The sequence below is a fragment of the Sciurus vulgaris genome, assembly GCF_902686455.1.
Source record: "Sciurus vulgaris genome assembly, chromosome: 5".
NCBI classification, from domain to species: domain Eukaryota; kingdom Metazoa; phylum Chordata; class Mammalia; order Rodentia; family Sciuridae; genus Sciurus; species Sciurus vulgaris.
In genome coordinates, this window is record NC_136465.1 from 49,328,643 (window position 1) to 49,351,123 (window position 22,481).

A 22,481-nucleotide genomic window follows, 5' to 3' on the forward strand; every position below is an offset into this window, starting at 1 on the left:
GAGACAAGGACAGATAGCAGCAAGATAAATATTTGGCCAGGTTTCTGCCTTTGTTTTTGATGGGATACCTGTATTAAGAAATATTCAATGTGTTAAGATAGCTAATGTAGTTTTTATTCCTTGTTTAAAAAGAAAAAAAACCAAAAAAATAAAAAACCTCCTCTACTTGGCAAAGTCTATACTCAAAGATAAATTCATAGATCTTAGCATCTTAAATTTAGAAGGATTTTTAGAGATCATTTTTTTATTTTTTTATATTACTATTATCTTTTTAAACTTATGTACTATTTTATTTCACTGGTTTACTATTTACTTATTTTTTTATGTTTTTAAACTGCAGAAATCTTTCTTCAAATGAAATATAACCTGCTGTAACCTGATAAATAAATGTTTAGAAATGGAAGAAACTTAGACCTTCATGTGTCTGAGAGGCTGGGGCTGGGGCTGGGGCTGGGGCAGGGGCTGGGTAGTGAAGAACCTAAAGAGCAGGAGTTCTCAATGAGGAAAGTGAGGAGATGTTATCTCATTGCAACTTCCCACCCTCACCTGCTCTCAGAGGATCACAAGGTGTTCAGCCAACACTCAGATTAACTGTAGTTCCCATATTTATCTGCAAACACTCCGAGAGGATACTTACAGAATTTCCAGGGCACCATGGAGGAGTCATTATCTTACACCTGCAACAAAGAATTATGTGAGTCAAAATGTCAATAGTTTCAAAGCAGAAAATCTCTGTTCTAGAGTTGCACTGTTAGGTAGAAATATAATGGCAGGCACGTATGTAATTTAAAAATTTCCAGTAGTAACAGTAAAAAGTGGGTCATATCAAGTTAATGATATACTTTATTTAATACAATGCATCCAAAATGTTACTTCAATATGTAATGTTTATAAAACATTAAGAGTTTTTACATTTTTTTCAACTAAGTTTCTGAAATCTGGTGTTTATTTTATACTTAAAGCACATCTCAGTTAAATGTAACATGTTTATGAGTAATATTTGATTCCTACTTGGATCTCATAAAATTTGCTATTGAAAAAGTAGATTCATGTACCTAAGGTATTCCAAGCAAACTAAACATTTTCCAGTAGCTGAATGAAGTATCAGTTTTTAAATTTAAGTTAGCTATAATTAAATGTTGTAACTAAAAATTCAGATCATCAGAAAGACTGCACACATTTCAAGGTCATAGTCAGTGGTCATTTGTGGGCTACTGCATTGGATAGCATTGCTCTGGAACAATGGGAAATTATTAATTACTTATTTTATAACTACAGAGACCAAGATAAGACCACACAGCTGTTATTTAAAAACTTTTTTGACACAGCTTCATTCCATGTTCATTATACTAGAATTCTTGCTCTTTAATCTCCATTTTAGAAGAGCTTTATAAGTGGGTCACATTAGGCTATGTATTATGTAATGAGGTTCTCAGGTTCCTCCAAAGAATATTAATTAAGATGAAAGAAGCTTACTTCACTCAGTGAATGTCACTAATCATTCAGTGCAAAAGACACCATTGAGCATCAAAGACATGTTTATCTCATATTCTCAAGGGAAATTTGCTTATTATCATGAGTATGTTGAGAGAAAACAGAACTGATCACTCTTTTTGTGTCTCACATTTAATCTGGTATATACAGTCAGTGTTTATTTCCTTTGAATGTTAGAAATCAAAGAATTTAAATGAATAGTTTACTCAGGTTGAAATGGTGCTGTAAAGAAAATAATTGTAAAGGATTCTAAAAGATGAAGAGGGAGTAAACTTTTTAGATGCAAAATTTCACAAGTGGAAAATATTAAGCTTATATTCAGTAACTGTTTTGTTTTGATTTGGCTAATCAGAGTTAGACTTTGCGTGTCTTGGTTGCAGCATAGTATTATAGAAAAATTTTGAATATATCTACTTTATTACTAGCACTAATATAAAATACTTTGAAAAGTATAACATAATTGATAATCTTCTAAATTAAACCTGTCCTGAAGAATAGAAATATGGTGATTTTGTAGTTATAAAATAAGTTGGATTTTTTGCATGTAGACATGGAAGCAATTGTAATTAAATCTCTGCTTAACATATTACTATATATAACATGTAAAGTTAGGCTCACAAAAGTTATCTTCAGTGTGTTATGAGGCGCAACTTAAGAACAGACCGATCACCACTGAGAAGTCCAAATTTGAGACTATTAAGTCAGCCGGCTGACTGTCTCACACAGTGCCCCCCAAAAAATGGCTATTGGGAGAGCAGACCCAACCATAGGGTTGTAAGGGTTCTTATACCAAAAATCACATCAATCATAAGTGTCTGTTGCTACGATTGGAAATTACAAACTAACATCATGAGATTATCAACAGAGGGGAAGTACCTAGGTACAAACTAAAGAATGGTTACTAACTCCCACACATTTACCTGGTACATTGGTTAAAAGCAATAGAGATCAAAAGAGAGCAATTTTTTATTACATAAGAATTGTCATTTTGTATTGCTAAACATGTCACGCTAAGTAACTGAGGATGGGTACAGAGGTGGGTTGCTCCCATGGGAGAAAATTATTTCCTACATAACATGGAGTCTCAGAGCAAAATGGAGTCTGTTTAGTCATTTCCCTTAGAGTCTGGCCTATAACATTCTCATGGAGCCAGATCTGTCAGCCCATCACACAAGTGTAGTTCATGTACTCTACTATTTATTAACTTCATGCTGTATGTTGATTTGTCTGTGGTCATTGTTGCTGCTTTATATATGAAAAAAATTTTCAGCATGATTAATGAGTTTATCCTGTTTAGGCTCTTGGGTGTCTACCTTTAGTTCCAGGAAAATATCAGGTATTATCTCTTAATTTTTTTTTTTTTTTAACTTCTTAGAATGTTCAGAGCGTGGAAGACCATCCAATTCCATTCATTGTCCACTACACTTTTTTTTTTTTTTTTTTTTTCCATGCTGCATTCTTGGAAGTACCTGTATCAATATGTATTTTTCAGTTCAGTAATTGTCCCTTTACATATTTCTGATCTTCAGTGAAACCCTCTTGGTATTTAAAAAATATTAACTTGATGGAGCTTTATCAAAAAACAACTTTATTGAGCTTGAGGTAATAAAATAAGTGGATACATTTTAAATATACAACTTAATGCATTTTGACAAATATGTACTCCCATGTAACCACTACCACAATCAAGATAATATAATATTTTTATCACTCCAACAATGTTTCTGGTGCCCATTTGCAGTTAATTTACTTCCTTTCAGCCATCTAGTCAATAATTGAGCTCTTTGAAAACATAGGATGAATTTTCTATTATAGAAGTTTGTTCTTTGGTGTCTGACTTGGTCTGCTCATCTCATGTTCTGGAGGTTTTACCTCTATTGTATGCCTCAGTAGTTTGTTCACTTTATTTATGAGTAGTATTCTATTGTCTGACTATGCCATAATTTGTTTTATCTTTTCATCTGTTGATAGAAATTAAGATAGTTTCTAATTCTCGAATAGTACAAATAAACATGAATATTCACACGTAAATCTTTTTGTATTGACAGATGAGTTTTTTTGTGTCCATCAGCAATGTATGAAAGTTCCAGTTATAGTATCTCCTCAATTAACACTCGGTATTACTATCTTTAATTTGTATTTCTCGTTGACTCATAATATTGAACTTCTTTTCCTGTGCTCATTAGTAATATATCTTCTTTTGTGAGTATCCTAGTTTTTTATTAATTTTTCAAATTGTGTTTTTTCATAATTAGCTTGTAGGGAATTCTTTATATAATCTGGTAATTATCATATTTGTGTGTTGCAGATATTTTCTTCTAGTTTTTCTTGCCTTTTCAAGTTCTTGATGCCTTTCAAAGAGTAGTTCTTAATTTTGATAAAGTTCACTTTATCAGTAGTTGATTTTAAGAGTCAGGCTCTTTTTCTCCTATCTAAAAAAATCTTTGCATTTGTCAGGGTCACAAAGATTCTTCTTTCATATTTTCTTTTACAGGCTTTATTTTTAATTTTACCTACATTTAAGACTTTAGTCTCTTCAGAGTTAATTTGTTTGTATGGTTAATTTATATTGTGAGGTAAGAGTTGTTTATTTATTTATTTTTTGTTTTTTTTTTCTATATAGTCAATGCCAACATGATTTGTTGAATAGACCATTTCCCCACCATTGAATTACTGTGCTTCTTTTGCTAAAAAAAAAATCTGTTGACTTTAGATATGTTATATTTCAGAACTGTCTTCTATTCCATTGATTTACCTATTGGTTCTGATTCCAGTAGTATAGCATGTTGACTATTGAAGCTTTACAGTAAATCCTAAAATTAGGTAATGTTGAACTAAAGTTGTATAGTTTCTCCACTTGCTGTCAGAGTATGTCAGTTTACTACTTAAGGCCATATTTTTAAAAAAATTCTTTATGTTATCTTTAATTCTTGGTCATACTCATGTAATTACTACTTCAAAATCTTTACTAACCAAAAGATCACTCTTTAATCCACGTTGGGTATGGTTTCTAGTGACTTTTTCTTTACTAGATCACATTGTTCTTTTTATTTATGTATCTAAAATTCAGTTCAATAGTGGACATTGTAATAATTCTGCAGTATTTTTCATTTTTAATCTTTTTCTAAATAATTTTTATTCTTGTTTTAGCATATTATTCAGTTGCAGATTCAAAATTATCCTGAACTTATGGAGGTTGAAGTTTAAGTTTTGTTAATTCAGATCTGTGGAAAGCCTAAAGTGTTTCCCATGTTTTTTTTAATCACATAGTAAGACTCAATCCCCTGGCTCTTCCACAGATCTGTTTGTTTTGGGTTGTAGACTTTATTAGTACATGTCTAGACTTAGGCAGAATTTCTAAAATGTTTAGTCTTTGCATTCTTTAAAATCATTGAGAGTGCCAAAGAACTTTTGTTTATGTGGGTTATATACTGTATTAGAAATCAAAACTAAGAACTTTAAGGCATTATTAATATATTTAGTAAATAAACTCATTACCCATTAGTATTTTATGAAAAATACTGTATTTTCCAAAATGAAAAATGACAATAGTGCAGTTGTTTTGCATTTATGCAAATCTCTTTAATCAAAAGATAGCTGGAGTTTCTTATCTGCTTCTGTGTACAATCTGTTCTGGTATGGGTTTTGAATTGAAATACATATATAAAGAACATCCCAATTCATAGTTGGAAAACTGAGGAGTTTATTAATGGACTTTTGAAATAATTGGATATTGTTTGATACTTTATTTAAACTTAACAGTGATAATTTCTTTTTGTAATATGTTTTTAGTTGTAGATGGACACAATACATTTATTTATTTTATTTATTGTTTTATATGTGATGCCTGAGGATCAAACCCAGTGCCTCACACATGCATGCTAGGCAAGCACTCTACCACAGAGCTACAGCCTCAGCCCCTAACAGTGATAATTTCTTAATGGTTAATTTCTACATGGAATTTGAAACCATGTCTGAGAGCTCTTTTGCATTATAACATTACAATTCATTGGTTGTCTTGCACTTTGAAAGAATTTTGTACCTCTGTATTGTTTTGTGATTTCTACTCGTCATTTCATTTTGACTGTGTGTGTGTGGTGATGGGTATCAAATTGAGGGCCTCAGGCAAGCACTCTGCCCTTACTCATCGTTTCACTGAGTTTTTATTTTACTATATTAAAAAAAAATTGTTATTTTCATAACCAGTGTCAGCCGAATGAACATGAATTTGGAAATTCACACAGGTAGAGAAGTGAAAATATTAACTAAATTCGGAATTTTGCTTGAAGACTCATATTTTATATTTGGCATCTGTACAATATGTCTGCCAAATATTCAAGTTTGAATAAGTTTTCTTGTCAGTTGTCTTTGTAATTAAAAATAATGCTTCATGATGAAAAGTGGCTAGTTCAGCTTGCAACTCATAATCTGTTAAGTATTTTTCCTTCTAACAGCCATTGTACTTTGATATGTACTTTCATATTCTTCACAAAGAATATTTAAAAAATATGTATCTACGGGTTCAGCTTTACTGCTTCACCAGGGACATTCTAATGTGAAACTCCTGACCTTCCTTTTTACTGCAAATGTAAGGTAATGAATATGGTGATCACTAGTAGATTCTGGTGGTATTACCTTGATAAATGCCAAGTTAGCAGTATTTCTGTCCTCTATTGCTTTTACACCATTAGCGCAAATGTTAATACTGTAAAACAGTGGAATAATTTTAATGTTACTGTGAAAATATATTGACCTTTAGATCTTTACCTGTGCTCCAGGGCATGACATATATTCATAACTAAGGTGGCCTTTGTTTTTCTAGTTGTACCAGGTGTGTTAATGAGTTCTGTAGATTCTCTTTACTTTCTTAAAACCAGAATCTCTAATTCTCTCTACCCTACTCCTACCCCAGCACCTTGTGACTTCTGCTGTGTAATGTTCTCAACCCACAGCACTTACTTCTTAGTAAACCTTAATGTGGTCTGTACTAGGGCTAGTTCACATCAACTTCATCCTTGTCCTGGAGAACAGACCTTATTATGTGGCAAGAGTCTTTGTTAGTCTTTGCTCTTTGGGGACCCTGGATTTTATTGCTGTTATCTTTCCTCATGGGACATCGGAAAGACAGTTTATATTTTTCTATATCAATAATTGACTTCAGGACAGTTACAGCCTCCACATTTTTCCTTCTTTTTTTGGTACTGAGGATTGAACCCAGGGATGTTTTACCATTGAGTTACATTCCCAGTTCTTTCTGTTTTTTATTTCGAGACAAGATCTTGCTAAGTTGCTGAGGCTGACCTAGAATTTGTGATCCTCCTGCCTCAGCCTCCTGAGTTACTGAGATTACAGGCATGTACTACTGTGCCCAGCTGGATTCATTTTGATCATCAGTTTTCTCCTGGTAATTCTTTAACTGTCTCATTAGCTTTTAAGTGATTTTAGGAAGTTGTATATTTGTTTTGTTTTAAATCTTGTTCTGCTTATTGTTTAGAGCCTAAGGGAGGTTCAAATAAGCTAGCCTGCCTTTATTGAAAAAAGAAAATTTGAGTCATACAAATTCTAAAGTTTGGTTAGCCATACTACTATGTAAGATAGCAGTGGTTGCTTTTGAATTTTGTGTTTACTATTAGTGATAAGTAAACTCTTTTTTTTTTTTTTGGTACTGGAGATTGAACCCAGGAGCATTTAAGCACTGAACTAACATCCCTAGCCCATCTTTGTTTTCTGTTTTGAGCCAGGGTCTCCCTAAGTTGCTAAGACTGGCTTTGAATTTGCCATCCTCCATCCTTAGTCTCCCAAGCCCCTGGGAGTAGAGGCATGTGCCTTGGGAGTAGAGGCCTGGCAATAACTCATTTTAAATCATTGATGATTTAAAGAAATATGTACTAACTTGAGTATTTTCATGCCATAATAAGTACACATCAAATGAAAAGATAAGTGAATTTTAAAAATGTCTACAATATACAAATATGTACAGCACTACATGTGTAAATATCTATGATAATGGTATTACATCATTATAATATTGTACGTGTTTTTATAGAAGAGACTGTCTGAATATGTATTAACACCAGGATGTATCATATATTTCAGTTAAAAATTAGTCTCTTAAAATCCATGTTTGTTGGCAAGAATCCTGTACATTGAAAGTTGTTAGTTAAAATTGGTTCTCTGATGTTTTGCTAAAAAATTAAAAATTTTGTTTGCTTAAAACATCTAAGGAACTTGGTCCTTTGTGAAATTCAGTTTTTGAAATTCAGTCTAATAAGTATCTGTTTACTCTTAAAGAGTAAGATACTTATATATACTTGAAAAAAATTTTAATTTAAACATAGCTTTTTAATATTCGAATGTCATCAGGAACAACTTTAAATTCTTACATAGCTCTAAGTTCACATAAACAGAAACTTAAATATTTTTAACAGTGTAATTTTTGTCATTTAAAGTAAAAACTTACTAAAATAGTTTTTTGATGTGTACTCTAAAAGCCTTACAACATTTTTAGCCTGGAAAATTCACGTTCATTTCTTCTATTCTTTCTTCTTAAATGAGTTAGTAATGCTCGAAGTTAAATATGGTTTATTGTAATAGTTTGACAGATTGAGGCTTTGTATAAATGCAGAAATTATTTTTTTATTTGCAAGAATTGAAGTGATGCACATGCCTAAATTTAAGTTTTGAGGAATTAAATAGAACAATGTGGCTAAAGTCCTTCCTTCTGAATCTGGTTCACTGTACATAGAATACCTATACTAGAAATGGGAAAAATCACATGTCCATAGTTTATTTGAAAATGGCATTTTTAAATATTATGCTACCTTAGTTTTAAATATCTGTTGTGATAACTCCTGCTATATTTTTTCCATTCCTCTTATTTCACAAGAAAATAAAATTTGAGATACATTAGTAGAACAACTAGGAACAAAGTCTTTGGGATTTGATGTTTGATAATATACCAGTTGATTAAAAATAGCATAAGGGAATTTTGATTGGCCATTGTACCATTGAATTTATGTATTGAATGTTATTCATATTTTAGTTTTCTTATATTTCTTTCAAACTTTACTTTGTATATTTGTTTTTATATTTTGGGAACTTTGCTTGTGATCTTGTTCTGTTTAAGGAGAATGTTTTGTATTATGTATGTTGTCAGTGCATATTGGTTATGGAAGATGGATTTCTAATGTATTAATAGTCACCTTTTGCCCAAACTACTTACTCAAGAGTTAAATAAAGTTTTAATTTTTGTGTGTGGGGGGTCACATTGTATTTTTCCTTTTGATGGCTCAGAACTTTGTAAGCAAATTTTGAAACCTCAGAACTGAGTCTTCGAAGGCATCATTTCAAATACAGTCTGACATTCTTGAAAGCTGTCATTGTTACCTTAAGGAACCTGTGTATATGGCATTCTTTTGGTATTTGAAAACAGCTCCCCCACAAATCCCCAGAACAGTGTGAAACATCAGGGATTTGAAGGCATTTTAGAATGATGTTCCATTGGAGGACTTGTTTAGAGAGCAATTTGGGACACTTTAGTCAGTACCTGACAACTTTGAGTGGTTATAAACTCAACTTTAGTTTTTGTTGTCTTTTGTTAAAAGTGTTAGGATAAAAGGAAAACAAAAAAAATTTTATTTTATTTTTTTTTAATTTTAGATCTTAATCCTTTCAGGTTTTTGGCTGTAACTCTAAAAACATTATCAGGCCTCATCATAGACATCTAGAATTCACCCATCTAGTCTGATGCCTTTACTTGAGAGGTCTGGGACGTAAAGTCCCAGAGAATTTTGTGTCCCCTTATCAGTTCTCAAATTGCCTGTCATAGAAGACAAGGGTTTTTCTCCCCAATGTATGATAGAACAAAAATTTTGTGAAATGTAAATAAGATACAGATAAAAATGGAAGAAATCGTTTAAAAATGCTTACCCTCAATTTCTAAATTTCTAAATGTTTACCCTTAATTTCTTTGCTTATATCGATGTAGATGGGTTATAAACAGTTCTGGAAACACACACAGTTCATAAGACCACACTTCATATGGTATTGCCCAACGTCAGAGGTCAGTCAGTTCTTTCTGACTTGGAGGCCAAACCCATCCCACCCTGTGCTTTTATGTGGTTTAGAATTGTTTTTATATTTGAAACTAGTTTTTTAAAATCAAAAATAACATTTTGTGACACATGAAAATATAAAATTCACATTTCATTGTCATTAAGTAAGACTGTAACACAGCTATTGTAAGTATTGTCTGTGGCTGCTTTTGCACTATAATGGTAAGTAGAGTTGAAGTAAAATCTATGAAGCCTAAAATATTTACTATCTGACTCTTAAACAGAAAAATAATTGCTGACTTTTACCTTATGACAAAGCATGTAATTAGTAGTTATTTCTAGGGTTGAGAGTACAAATAGTATCTGCATTTTAAAACATGCTTCAAATATAAAATATTAGTAGCTAATAGGTATTGCTAGACTTTAAGCTCAACCCTTTGCATACCACTTTATGTTCTGATTTAATCCTCCTAGCAATTTTGTAGCCTTTTATGAAAGATAAGTTTAGATCCCCACTGTTCTAATTGCAGATACCTTTATTTCTACTAAAATTCTTAAGTTTTGTTTTTTTAAAGTTTTTTTTTTAAACTAGGGATTGACCCAGGGGACTTTACCACTGAGTTACAACCTCAGCCCTTTTCAATTTTTATTCTGGGACAGGTCTTCACTAAGTTGCTGAGGCTTGCCTTGAACTTGCAATCCTCTTGCCTCAGCCTCCTGAGCTGCTGGGATTACAGGTGTGGACCACTGCACCAGGCCCAAGTTTTGTTTTGTTTTTTAACCCATACTTTGTGAACTAAAAATGGCAAGTGTTTCTCACATGGATTTTGTTATTGGCATCTGGTTCAGAAAATTCACCTGCTTCTTTCCTTTTGCGACATTATTCTGCAGTGGATGTTCCTATGTGTTCAGGTTCAATGAAAGAGTTGGTGTGACCTCAAAATGTTCAGAAAACACATTGTTTCAAAAAGATACTCCTTTTAAAGTTACATAAAATAAATAAAACTGCAATTAAATTATAATGACATATAGCTGGAGGATTGAGGTTTTAGTTGACTTTTGGAGGAACAGTTAGGCTTTCAATACTTTGCCTCCTCCACTTATTAAAAGCTGCATTATGAAAGTTCCCATCATATAATTGTCAAACTCTTACATAAAAATATTCCAATATCTTTTGTTTAAAAGCAGGTTCTGAAGTTCCTGAAGATGCAACAAAAATCTCTACTTTTCATGGTAGCTGTTATTCTTTTATTTTCTTTTACATTTGCTCACTCAGCAGCTACATAAGGATTTGAGGTAGTTATCAGCTCTCTTTTGATTCTTTATGATAAAGACCTCTATAAACCAGATCTTCACATTAGTTTCTTCCTAGAATATAAAAAGTATTATTCTTGCAAAAGTGCTGATGATTATCATTATAATGAAAAAGTAACTACAATTTGATATTTTGGTACTTGCTATTTTATTCCACGTAAGTCTTGAGTCTGGAAAATAATTATGTTAAACATCTGGAAACTAATTGTTTGTTGCTATGTTCAAGAATGAAATAATAGGAACTGGGAACGTAGCTCAGTGGTAGAGTGTGTGTTTAGTGAGGCTCTGGGTTCATTCCTCAACACAAAAAAAAAAAAAAAAAAAAAAAAAAGGCATATAATATACAGGAGTAAAGGAATCCCCCTTTACCTGTGGGGAATACATTCCAAGACACATAGTAGATGCCTGAAACCACAGATAGTGCTGGATCATATATGTACTGTGGTCTTTCCTATACGTACCATGTTTAATTTATAAATTGGTCATGATGTGATAAACAGTAATAACTAATAATAGAAATAGAACAGTTTTAGAATATATTGTAACAAAAATTATCATGACTGTGGTCTTATAACTTGTGTTTTGTGGTGGGACAGCATAACTTCCTTTTCCTTTTCACAGTTTTGAAGATTTCTTATCATAGATCTAACCTCAGCTTACAATTTTTTTCTTTATTGAAAAATTTCACCTCTTTACTTAAAGGAAGCACTTTATAGCTTTTCTGTAACATGTCCCAATTACCAGCATCTCCACTAGTGAGACCATTATTAAGTAAAATGAGGGTTACTTGAACATAATCACTTGTAGTACCATGAAAATTGATCTGATAACCAAGATGACTACTAAGTGACTAATGGGTGAGTAGTATATACAGCATAGATATGCAGGGCAGAGGCATGATTCACATCCCACATAGATGAAGCAGGGCAGTGTAAAATTTTATCATGCTGCTCCTGGTGGCACACATTTTAATATCTAAAACTACCCAAGATCTAGATGAAAATTTGGGTCTTATTAATGGAGGTGGCTCAAAACCTATAATTGAGTTGTACTTATACTTGGGATCAGAAGTGTTTCAGATATCAGATTTTTTTCAGATTTCCAAGTATTCATATATATATTGCATACACATACAAACACTATATAATATCTTGGGGTTGAGATCCAGGTCCAGACAGGAAATTTGTTTTTTATATATACCATATATACACAGACTAAAGGTGATTTTATATAACATTTTTAGTGCACTCGTGTTTTGATCGTGACCTGTCACATAAAGTCTGATGTGGAATTTTCCACTTGGGGCATCATTGAGTTGCTCCCCCCTACTTTTTTTTTAAAAAGACCATTTTGGATTTTGGACTAGGGATCTTCAGTCTATTTATTAGATTGATCATTTGCTTGGGTGATATTAATAGCAGTAACCCCTACTGCCACATACTCACACACCAGATGAAGCTTAGAAATGTTGGATCAATTGAATATTACATATGGATCTTACTTACACAGTTATTCTCTCTTGTAGGGGCCTCCCATATCTATGAATTACCTGCAGCTACTTTTCTACCCAATGTAGCATGTGTTAACATACATTCCTTAGTATACATTGATTACAGAGATTGAGTTTGTTTTTTAAAAAATTTTGATGGAAAGATTACTTTAGAAGACCATTCTTTGTGCAACCTGACTGCAGAGGACCAGAGTTGCATGCATTACTATGTCTGTTAAACTTCTTGGAAGCAAGCCAGTATGTTATGGTGAGTTTCATATGTAAGCGGTGAGCCACTAAAAGGCTTGCACGGTATCACAACTATTCTGAGAAGAGGAAGCATTTGGAAATTCAGCAGTAAAGCAGCAGCAGCAACAAGCAGCCACAGTGGTAGTAAAGATAGGGCAGGTTCACAGTTAGCATATTTCACAGTGTGAGTCAGTGAGCACACAGCTTCCCTTACTGCTGCCTGAAGGAAGCAAACTAAAACTGTATATTGCAAGATTTTTCTACTTTCATGTTTATGATGTCAAGTCATGTGATAATACTGTACCATAAGTTGCCAACTTCGCTTTACTCTAGAGAAGATCCTTTGCTGCAGTGCTTTTTTCTCTTTTTCTTTCTTTCTTTTTTTTTTCTCGAAAGAAAAAAATTTGTGCAATGTATGTTTATGCCTACACCATGCCGAGGCGACACTTACCAGTAAATAATCTCTGTATCCCCGAGGTAAGATATTGTTTCTGCTTTCCCTGCACAGTGCTGCTGCAGCACGGAGCTGATCCAAACATTCGGAACACTGATGGGAAATCAGCCCTGGACCTGGCAGATCCTTCAGCAAAAGCTGTCCTTACAGGTAAGAAAACAGCTAACAGATTATTTTATCTGTGGAACTATTAGCTTGATTTTATAAAATTTTCATGCATTGAATTATTTTTCCCACTGAGGAAACTAAACAAATATTTACATCATTATCCATTACTTTATTATTGATTAGATATCTGTCTTATTAATTATTGTGTTGTCATGAATAGAAGCAATAAGCTTGTTCTACTTAGAATTATGGCATTAAATTGTAACATTATTCACTCGTATTTAGTCATTTTTATGGTTTATATCATAATTTTCCTCTACCTCATCCTCTCAGTTGTTTCTTTTTAAGACCTACGCTATTGAGCAGGCAAGGACATTTGTATAACTATAAAAGTAGTTTTGATTGGAAAGACAACCTGCTGCCTCATTACTTGGATTGATAGTAAATAAAATATGCTGCTGCTTCTTGCTTGCCATCCCTTTATATTTTTATCATGTTTTCACTTTTACTGTGATAGCCAAGTTATTTTTTAACTGGGGCAATGTATTTTACTTCGGATAATGTGAAGTAAAGCAAATGCCAAGAACCAGCAAAAAGGAAATGTTAAAATACAAAGGATCTCTCCTAACAATATAGGAAATAACATTATAACTGGTAAAATCTTGAGAAACTATTTTCATTGATCTTCATTCTCAAAATGCTGCATTGAATCTATTTTTGTTTTTATTTTTAGTATCTTGAGTCCTGCTGCCTCTGCCCTCTTTTACTTAACTGACCTTTGTAATTTGGAGCCTCTTTGTCACTGCAGTGCCAACATTATTGTTTTAGGTTGAGTGAAAGTAAATGACTTTTAACTACCCTTTAAATTTGCCCTGTTTGAAGAAAATAAATCTTTTCTTCTCATTTAAGTTTTAGAATACATGCTGTGCATTTTAAACAGTATTCTGAGGTGAATGAAAACATTAAGTAAGCTTTGAAAATATATGGGATTTTGCTTAATTACTTTGCACGGAAGGCCAACTTCCCACTGTGCCAAAATTAATATAATCACTGCTAAATCAGAATAATATGATTTTTCTCAGTTAAAGGTTGTATGACTTGGTTGCCAAATCAGGATAACTCATATTAGAGGAATAAAGCTGTTTAGGTCAGCGTAGATAAGAAAAAAAAATTAAATATACATATACAGTTTTAAATAATGAAATTAAAATACATAGTCTGAAGCCTGCTTAGGTTCTGTAGCCTTTCATTTTCTTCTAACAAAGCCATGGGCAACTGTAGAAAGCTTTAGAGTGGTCTCTGACCAAAGGAAAAATACAGTTCATAGAAACACAGGTACGGTATATTATAAATGCCGAGCAAGACCGTCTGTATATCTCAGTGTCCTCTTTCTGACCTTTCCTCCTCTCCAACTCTCAAGGCCTGCTGACTGTCCATTCGTTAGATTCATGCAATGCATCATTGCTTTTTAGATCCATTTATACTTTTGTTTTAAAGACTAAGTTTAAATATGTTAGTAACAATAAGGAGCTAGCTTCTGATTTGTAATGAATTTTAAGATTATATTGGGAAAGAGCTGTGACCTAATCATTCATGGAGACTGAATGCTTCTGGAGGACAGATATCATTTGTTAAAATTGATTTGAAAGCCATCTTTTGCTTGGATAGGAAGATATTAAATTCTTGATCATAATACTGATTTTATTGTTTTCAAGAATGTCTACTTTTAAAAAAAATATATACAGCTTTTCAGATAGAGAAAGTTTTGTTGGACATGTTAACTAGTTCTACGTATATGTTCATGTTATATAATGCAGTGAAGTAACAGGTGAACTGTATTCTAAAATGTTTTCTGGCCACACAGATTCTGTACTAAGCAGTTCTTTCCAGGGGCATTATGGTGGAAGGATTATTTTCAAAGCTGAATTTAAAAGATTAAACATGAGTTTTAAAAAGGAGGGTGGGCTGAGGGTATAGCTCAGTAGTAGAGTACTTGCCTGGCATGTGCGGCAAGGCACTGGGTTCTATCCCTAGCCCACACACAAAAAGAAGATATGCAGAAGGCTTTCTTTTCAGAGTACTTTCTTTGAGTTATTAGACATTATTCCAAGTATTTTTTAATACCAATTGCAATTGTAGTTTATTGCCGAACTTTTGAGAGTAATGTTTGTGTTCTTAAATGTTTTCTCATTGGGAATTTACCTGTTGAAAATTGCTTTCCAACATCCCATGATTTATGTTACTACTTTGGTACATTAGCCAAAACTACGTACAAGGATATACGTATTTTTCTTAAAGGAAATTAGTGAGGTGAAAACCTCTTTATAAAACACTTAAAAATATGTGCTTGATTAATGCTGTCTTATACATAAAGAATGCATGGAGTTGTATAAAACTTTACAAAGCAACAGTATGTTCTTTATTTTACAGAGAATAATTGTGTATCAGCCAGTTTGTGTTGTTGTGATCAAAACACCTGACAAGAACAACTTAGAGGAGGGAAAGTGTATTTTGACTTAGTTTCAGAGATTTAGTTCATGGTGGGCAGGGTCCATTGTGCCTTTATTCTGAGGAGAGCATCATGGTGGAAGGGCATGATAGAGACATTTACCTTGCTCATGACTGGCCAGGAAGCAGAAAGAGAAGTGAAGGAACTACAGAGAAGATGAAGCTGTAAAAGACATGCCCTGAGTGACCCACCTCCTCCAACAATGCCCCACCTGCCTATAGTTACCACTTAGTAATACTTCATTCAAACTTGGATGAACTGATTAGGTTACAGCTCTTATAATCCAATTGTTTTACCTCTGATATTCTTATAATGACACAGGTGCATTTGGGGGACACCTCACATCTCAACCATAATTACTTAGACTGGTTACATTCTTTGCTGCATTACTGTTTAAGTGGATGATATGTTTAGAAGAAATATTAAGAGTTTTTTTGAATTTTGTTTTTGATGACTGATATTCTAGGCAATCATTTGAAGGACTTGGAACTAAGATTTAAAGTTAAAGCAAGGATATGAAAAGTCTAAAATGGCCTACATACATTTTGTTGAAGAGAATGTTTGCTGTGTTATGATTATCAAAATGTTATTAAAATGATTTTTATGGATTTTTAAAAGCATATTTGTCCTTTTTGTGGTTATAAAAAATACATTGAGAAATTGAGAAAATAGGAAAAGCACAAAAATAAAAAACATATTCATGATTATACTACCTAGAGATAACATTTTGGTGTACTTATTTTTGTATTTTCGAGTATATATGCTTCATGCTTTTTTTTTCTTTAATCAAATCAGTTTTGTATGTTACATAGTACTAAATTAAGTATACATACATGGATAGTCCCAGAAGATATTAAGTATTCTACAACATCAGTTTATAATTACTTCATTAGTTTTATGGATGTATTTTAGTTTTTTGAGTGAGTCCCCTAGTGGTTAACACTTTGGTAAGTTGTTTTTAGCTTTTATTTTTTGTGAATTTAGAGTCATTTTATGAATTTCTCTGAAATTGTGCTGCTTTACCATGTTAAGTCTGGTAGATATCTCTATTCTTGAATGTGAAGTTTGTGAAGGTTTGGAGAAGAGGAACTTCCCTTTTAAAGGACTGTACTGCATGTGTTATAGTCAGAGTCACATTTAAGTTGAAGGTAGTCGACAAAGTGTTCCTTGAACAGGGCTAGGAAGGAGGTTTGTTAACCATGAAAAAGTGATCCTCTGGGGCACAGTAGATAGGAGAGAGTTTAATAGAGGGAAGTTGAGTCAGCCAAGGTGAGAGCAGTTTTAAGACTTGAGTTTTAGAGAAGGATAGCTACCCAAAGGAATGTTTATCATTGACAGGACTAAGGATGATTGGGATAAATTGGGAGAGTTTAGTCGATCATAAGGTTGGCAAGGTAATTGGTCCCAATAATTTCTTAGTGGATTGAGAGGGAAAAGTATTGGGAAGAAAGATATATTTATACTCAGTGTCTCAACAATAAATAAACTTTAATGTAGATTCTTTGTACTTCTGAGGAAATCCTAATCTATGATTGCTAGGCAGCCTCCCAGTCTCTGCAGGAGCACTCAGCTGTGACTCAAGCAGTCTGACAGTGTTGAGGGATCTGGTGTGTTCCTGCAGAAACTGGTTTGGTAAGTCAGCAAAATGTGTCTGGGATCTTTTTTTTTTCCCCCTTTGCTACTGCTTTTCAGATAAAATCTTTAGACTAGTCAGTGGGGACTTAAGTGATCTATACCCTGCTTGCCTGCCTAGGTTTGACTATTAGGGTTTGCTCGTCACAATTTTACATTCTTTTCTTTTCCTCAGACTGCATCCAGCAGAGTGGTAATTAGGTTTTCTGTACTTTGAGATTCCTGATTGAACCATTTCTCCCACAATCACTGCTTTAGCTTCATCATTTTTCTTTCCTGACAGCAGTAGCTTCATGGGTCTCTGAACCTTGTTCATGTCTCTTCACTGTAACTGGAGTGGTCTTTCTAAAGCTTAAATCAGCCCCCGCGTTCAGTAAAATCCAAATTCTTTAACCATGATCTAGATGATCTGGCTCCTGTCTTGCATATCTCTGATCTTATATTCTCTTTTGATCTCTGCTTCAGCTGCAGATGAATGTTTGCTGTCCCTCAAACAGAGGAAGCACATTTCTGTGACTAGGCTAACACAATGTTTATTGAAGTGAACACTGCTCCAGAACCTCACATAGCTCATCAGTTAAATCTCTGCTCTGATACTTTGTAACTCAAGAGATGAGTTTTTATCCTCTGGTCCTATTAGCTTACTTTGTTTTCTTGATAGATATATTGATAACTGAAATTGCATTTTTTTTTTTTTTTTTTTTTTTTGCGGTGCTGGGGATACAACTCAGGGCCTTGTGCATGCAAGGCAAGCACTCTACCAACTGAGCTATACCCCCGTCCCCTGCATTTTTGTTGTTGTTGTTGTTTGCCCCAGTGGAATCAGAAATTTATAAGGGTTTGGACTTTTGTTTGTCTTACTCCCTTCTTTGCCCTTAGGGCTTAGAAAAATATATAAAATGATTAAGTAAACAAATATATCTGATTGGTAATTGAAAGTAGTATATCTTCCAGATTTTACAAATACTGATTAACTATTAATTATTTGACATCTCATGCCATATTACATTCTTTATTTTCTACTTTCTAAAAATTGGTTTGGATTGTTTTAAATACTGATTATTAATTGTTTGACATTTCATACCATATTTTTAATACATTTTCTATTTTCTAAAATTCGTTTTGGATTGCTTATAGTCACATACCATCTCTTAAACCATAGGTGCATTTAAAAAAATTTTAATTAGGATAATGGATAAGGTACTTAGTTTTCTGTCAACAGATTTTGTAGATGGCTCTGTGACTGTGAACATTCCAATTCTGGAAAGATCAAACTGCCTGCATCTGTCAAATCAAACTTCCAGATGTCCAACTGGGGTCTAGTTTTTGCACCTCTCGTTTATTGTTAATATGTTCTTAATATGCTGTTTTATACATTAGCTGTGCTATATTGTGGCACTGCATATCAGATGCACATTTTCACCATCAGCATACATGATTAAAAACAAATTTTTCATGTTGTTAATCTGAACTTTATGAATTATTCCCAAGTTATTATGAAGTCTCATTGTATAATGTCTGCTAGAAAATAAAGAATAATAAATAGTAATAATAAAGAATAAAAGGGACTACCTTTACCTTACTTTTTAAGATAAGCCATGTTTATCCACCTGAGTTTAAGAGAAAATTATTGTTACAGTAAGGCAAATTCCTGATTTTTTTTAGAAAAATAGCCTTTAGTATTATTAACAGTGATGGTTAAAACTAGTTATTGTTGAAAAGAAAGTGTAAATACTACTTTAAAGATATGATGAAAATGTTAATCCTTAAATTTTAAAGAACATTTTGTTGTTTATTCTCCTTGTAATTTTGGACATGAATAGGACAATTTAAGGTTTTGTCATAAATGTAGTTGAAACACTTTTGTTAAAACCTTAAAATATGAAAACAATTTAGGAGTGAAATATAAATCTACCTTATTTATTTATTATTTTTTAAAGAAGATCATATCTGACATAGGGCACATTGATTTAAATTTTAAAAGGTATTTATTTGCACAATGATCAAACAGGTCAAAGGTACTTAAAGCTAATTCATTTATTTCTTCCTTTTTTTTTTTTTGGTAGCAGGGATTGAACCCAGGGGCATTTAACCACTGAGTCACATGTCCAGCCCTTTTTAAATTTTTTCTTTTGAGACAGTCTCACTGAGTTGCTTCAGGCCTGGCTAAGTTACTGAAGCAAGCTTTGAATTTGAGATCCTCCTGCCTCAGCCTTCTGAGTTGTTGGGATTGTTGGAATTATAGGAGTGTACCACTGCGCCAGGCTCAGTTTTTTTCTTTCTAGTACCTATTTGTTTAGTAATTTATATCAAATTATTTTTGTGTTGCTTATAGCAAGCTAAATTTTAATAAGTTAAAAAAGCTTTATGTCAAATATAATAAGAGCAATAAACCTTCCTGAAAGCCTATTGTTCTAAGGACATTGAATTCTGACAATAAAGCTATGAGGTTGGTGTTATCATTGTATTCATATTTATAGATGGAAATACTAAGTTACTCTAGTTTACAGTCACAAGGGACATTGAGACCCAAACTTAAACATTTTGGCTCCATAATCAGTGCTCTTATGTATACAGAATTAGATTGTTTTTTAAACCTATTTACTCATTTGGAAGGATGAGGTCTGGCATAAAATAAAAATGAAATCAAACTGGTTCATAAACTCACAGTTGAAATCCTTTAATATATAATGTTAAAATCATTTTTTTTTTGGTAAAGATTCTTTCAATAAAATAACATTTACCTAATAGTACATCATTGTGATATTTTGATAAAACAAATAAATTTGTTAACATTGTCAAGCTTTATAAATGCTCATCTTTGCTCTCTAGTCACTTGGCTTCATTTGACACTTTAAAAAATCTTTTTAAAATCTACAAGGAAAAGTATGGTATGTAAAATATTTGAGTTATTTATGGTTAAGAGGCAGCTCAAGTAATGTAAATAGGCTTAATATGAATTAGTAACGTGTGTATGTATATGTGTATATATATATGTATATGTCTCTATGTATATATAAACAAACACACACACATATATATATATATATATATATATATATAAACAAACTTTCTAAGTGTCTAATTTTTCTGTTTAGATAACCCCAGCACTCTAGTACTTCAGGCGCTCTTCTCATCAACCTTTTTGTGTAATTAAAATGATCAAACTTACATCATTTAAACCAATGTGATCTTTCAACTCATCAAAAAATGACATATTTGTGAAACATAATAACTTGTTGTGTATATCTAGAGAGCAGCTGTCATTTCCCTAGTAAACTGTAGCAATTTGGATTGTAACTTCAACAAATTGTTATTTTAAATGATTCTTTTAACATTTATTATAATAGTTATGGTTTTAAATATGAGGTGTCCCCTGGAAGCTCGTGAGACAGTGTAGCAATGTGTAAGATGATTAGATTATAAAACAACTGGATCAATCCATATGATGGGTTAGTAATTTGAAAGGACTACTGTTGGTGATAACCTTAAGCAGTTAGGGTGTGGCAAGAAGAATGTGTCATTGGGGGCTTGCTTTTGAGGTTTATGTTTCTTGTTCCTTGCTCCGTCTCTCTGTTTTCTGATTGTCATGAGCTGAGCAACTTTGCTCTCCCATACCCTACCACCATGATGTTTTCCCTCACCTGGGTCCCAGAGCAATGGAGTTATCTGACCATGCACTGTGACTTCTAAAACCATGAGCCCAAAATAAACTTTTCTTCTTCCAAGTTGTTCTTGTCATAGGATTGACAAGATTGTGTTGATTGACTAAGTTGTGTTGGTCACAGGATTGAAGCTAACATAGTAGTTATTAGTATTAATATTTGCTTTCTTAAAATAACACATAAATACTAGAATGCATTAATGCTTTGGGATTTAGTGGTTCTAGCTCTCTTCTTTGAAATTTTTATGAAACTTTTGCTTTGACATAATTATAGATTCACATGCATTTATTTTCAGAACAAATAATACGTAGGTTTCTGGTACCTATAACCTGTTTTTACTAATGGTAATATCTTGTAAAACTGTAGTATAATATCACATCCAGGATATTGATATTGACATAGTCAAGATTCAGAACATTTCTGTCATAGGAGATATTATTGTTCTTGAGTTTTCCTTTCTTAGAATATCTTTATCGAATTTTGTTATTAGATTAATACTGGCCCCATAGAATGAGTTAGGAACTGTTCCCTTAGCTTTTAAATTTTTCCCTAAAGAGATTGTGAAATATATTATTTCATCCTTAATGTTTGGTAGACTTCACTAGTGAAACCATTTGGGTCTGGTATTATTATTATTATTATTATTATTATTATTATTATTATTATTATTTTATTATTTGAGCCTGATACTTTCATCATAATCATCGTTGTCATTGTTTCAATTTTTTAAGAGGTGTAGGGCTAATGAGGTTATGATTTCTCCTTGTGTCATTTTCAGTAGTTTTTCAAAGAAGTGGTCACTTTCTAAATGAATTTGATCATGGCATAGCCTCTCCTGCTTTTTAAATTGATGTTTGCATGCCGTATATTTTTATATACGGCACCCTTTTACTTTCAGCCTGCAGATATCATTCTATTGGAACCGAGTTTCTTTTACACAGAATATAATTGTGGAATGTTTTCTCATCTATGTTGCCTGTTTGTTTTTAGAACCTGTGAGATCTGTGGCATATTTCTGACCTCCAGAACTGTAAAATAATTCATTTGTGTTTGTGTTGTTTTAAATTACTATGTAACTACTCTGTAGTGGTTTCCTATTGGTTGGTTGTCTTTTTCATTCAGTTTGAGATCGTCCTACTTCTTGGTATGACGAGTGATTTTTCTATCGACACTGGACATTTGATTGTGAGACTGAATCTTATTTAAAAATGTCTGACTTAGGGCTGCGCAGTTGGTAGAGTACTTGTCTCCCATGCACAAGGCACTGGGTTTAATCCCCAGCACCACAAAAAAAAAAAAAGGTCTGGCTTAATTTTAGCTGGTTTAATTTGACACTACTATGGCAAGAGAACAATATAGTTTGTGACTACTGCCTCCTTACAGTCAGTTTTGAGTAGAAGTCTAGGTTCCCTACTAGGTCACTTTAGACATCCAGGAGGGAGCTTCTCATTACTCTTGGTATGGATTGGATTTCTGTCTCCTTACTAGGCCTCCTTACTTTTATCTATTTGTC

General features: G+C 32.9%; 1 protein-coding gene across 1 annotated transcript in view; it reads left to right on the forward strand.

Annotated features, from left to right (window-relative positions):
* Window positions 1-22,481, forward strand: part of TNKS (tankyrase) — a 197,000-nt gene that overhangs the window by 39,398 nt on the left and 135,121 nt on the right. Inside the window, exon 3 of the mRNA XM_079139072.1 lies at window positions 13,109-13,204. Within this exon, the coding sequence (XP_078995198.1) occupies window positions 13,109-13,204 (96 nt within the window). The remainder of the gene's footprint in view (window positions 1-13,108; window positions 13,205-22,481) is intronic.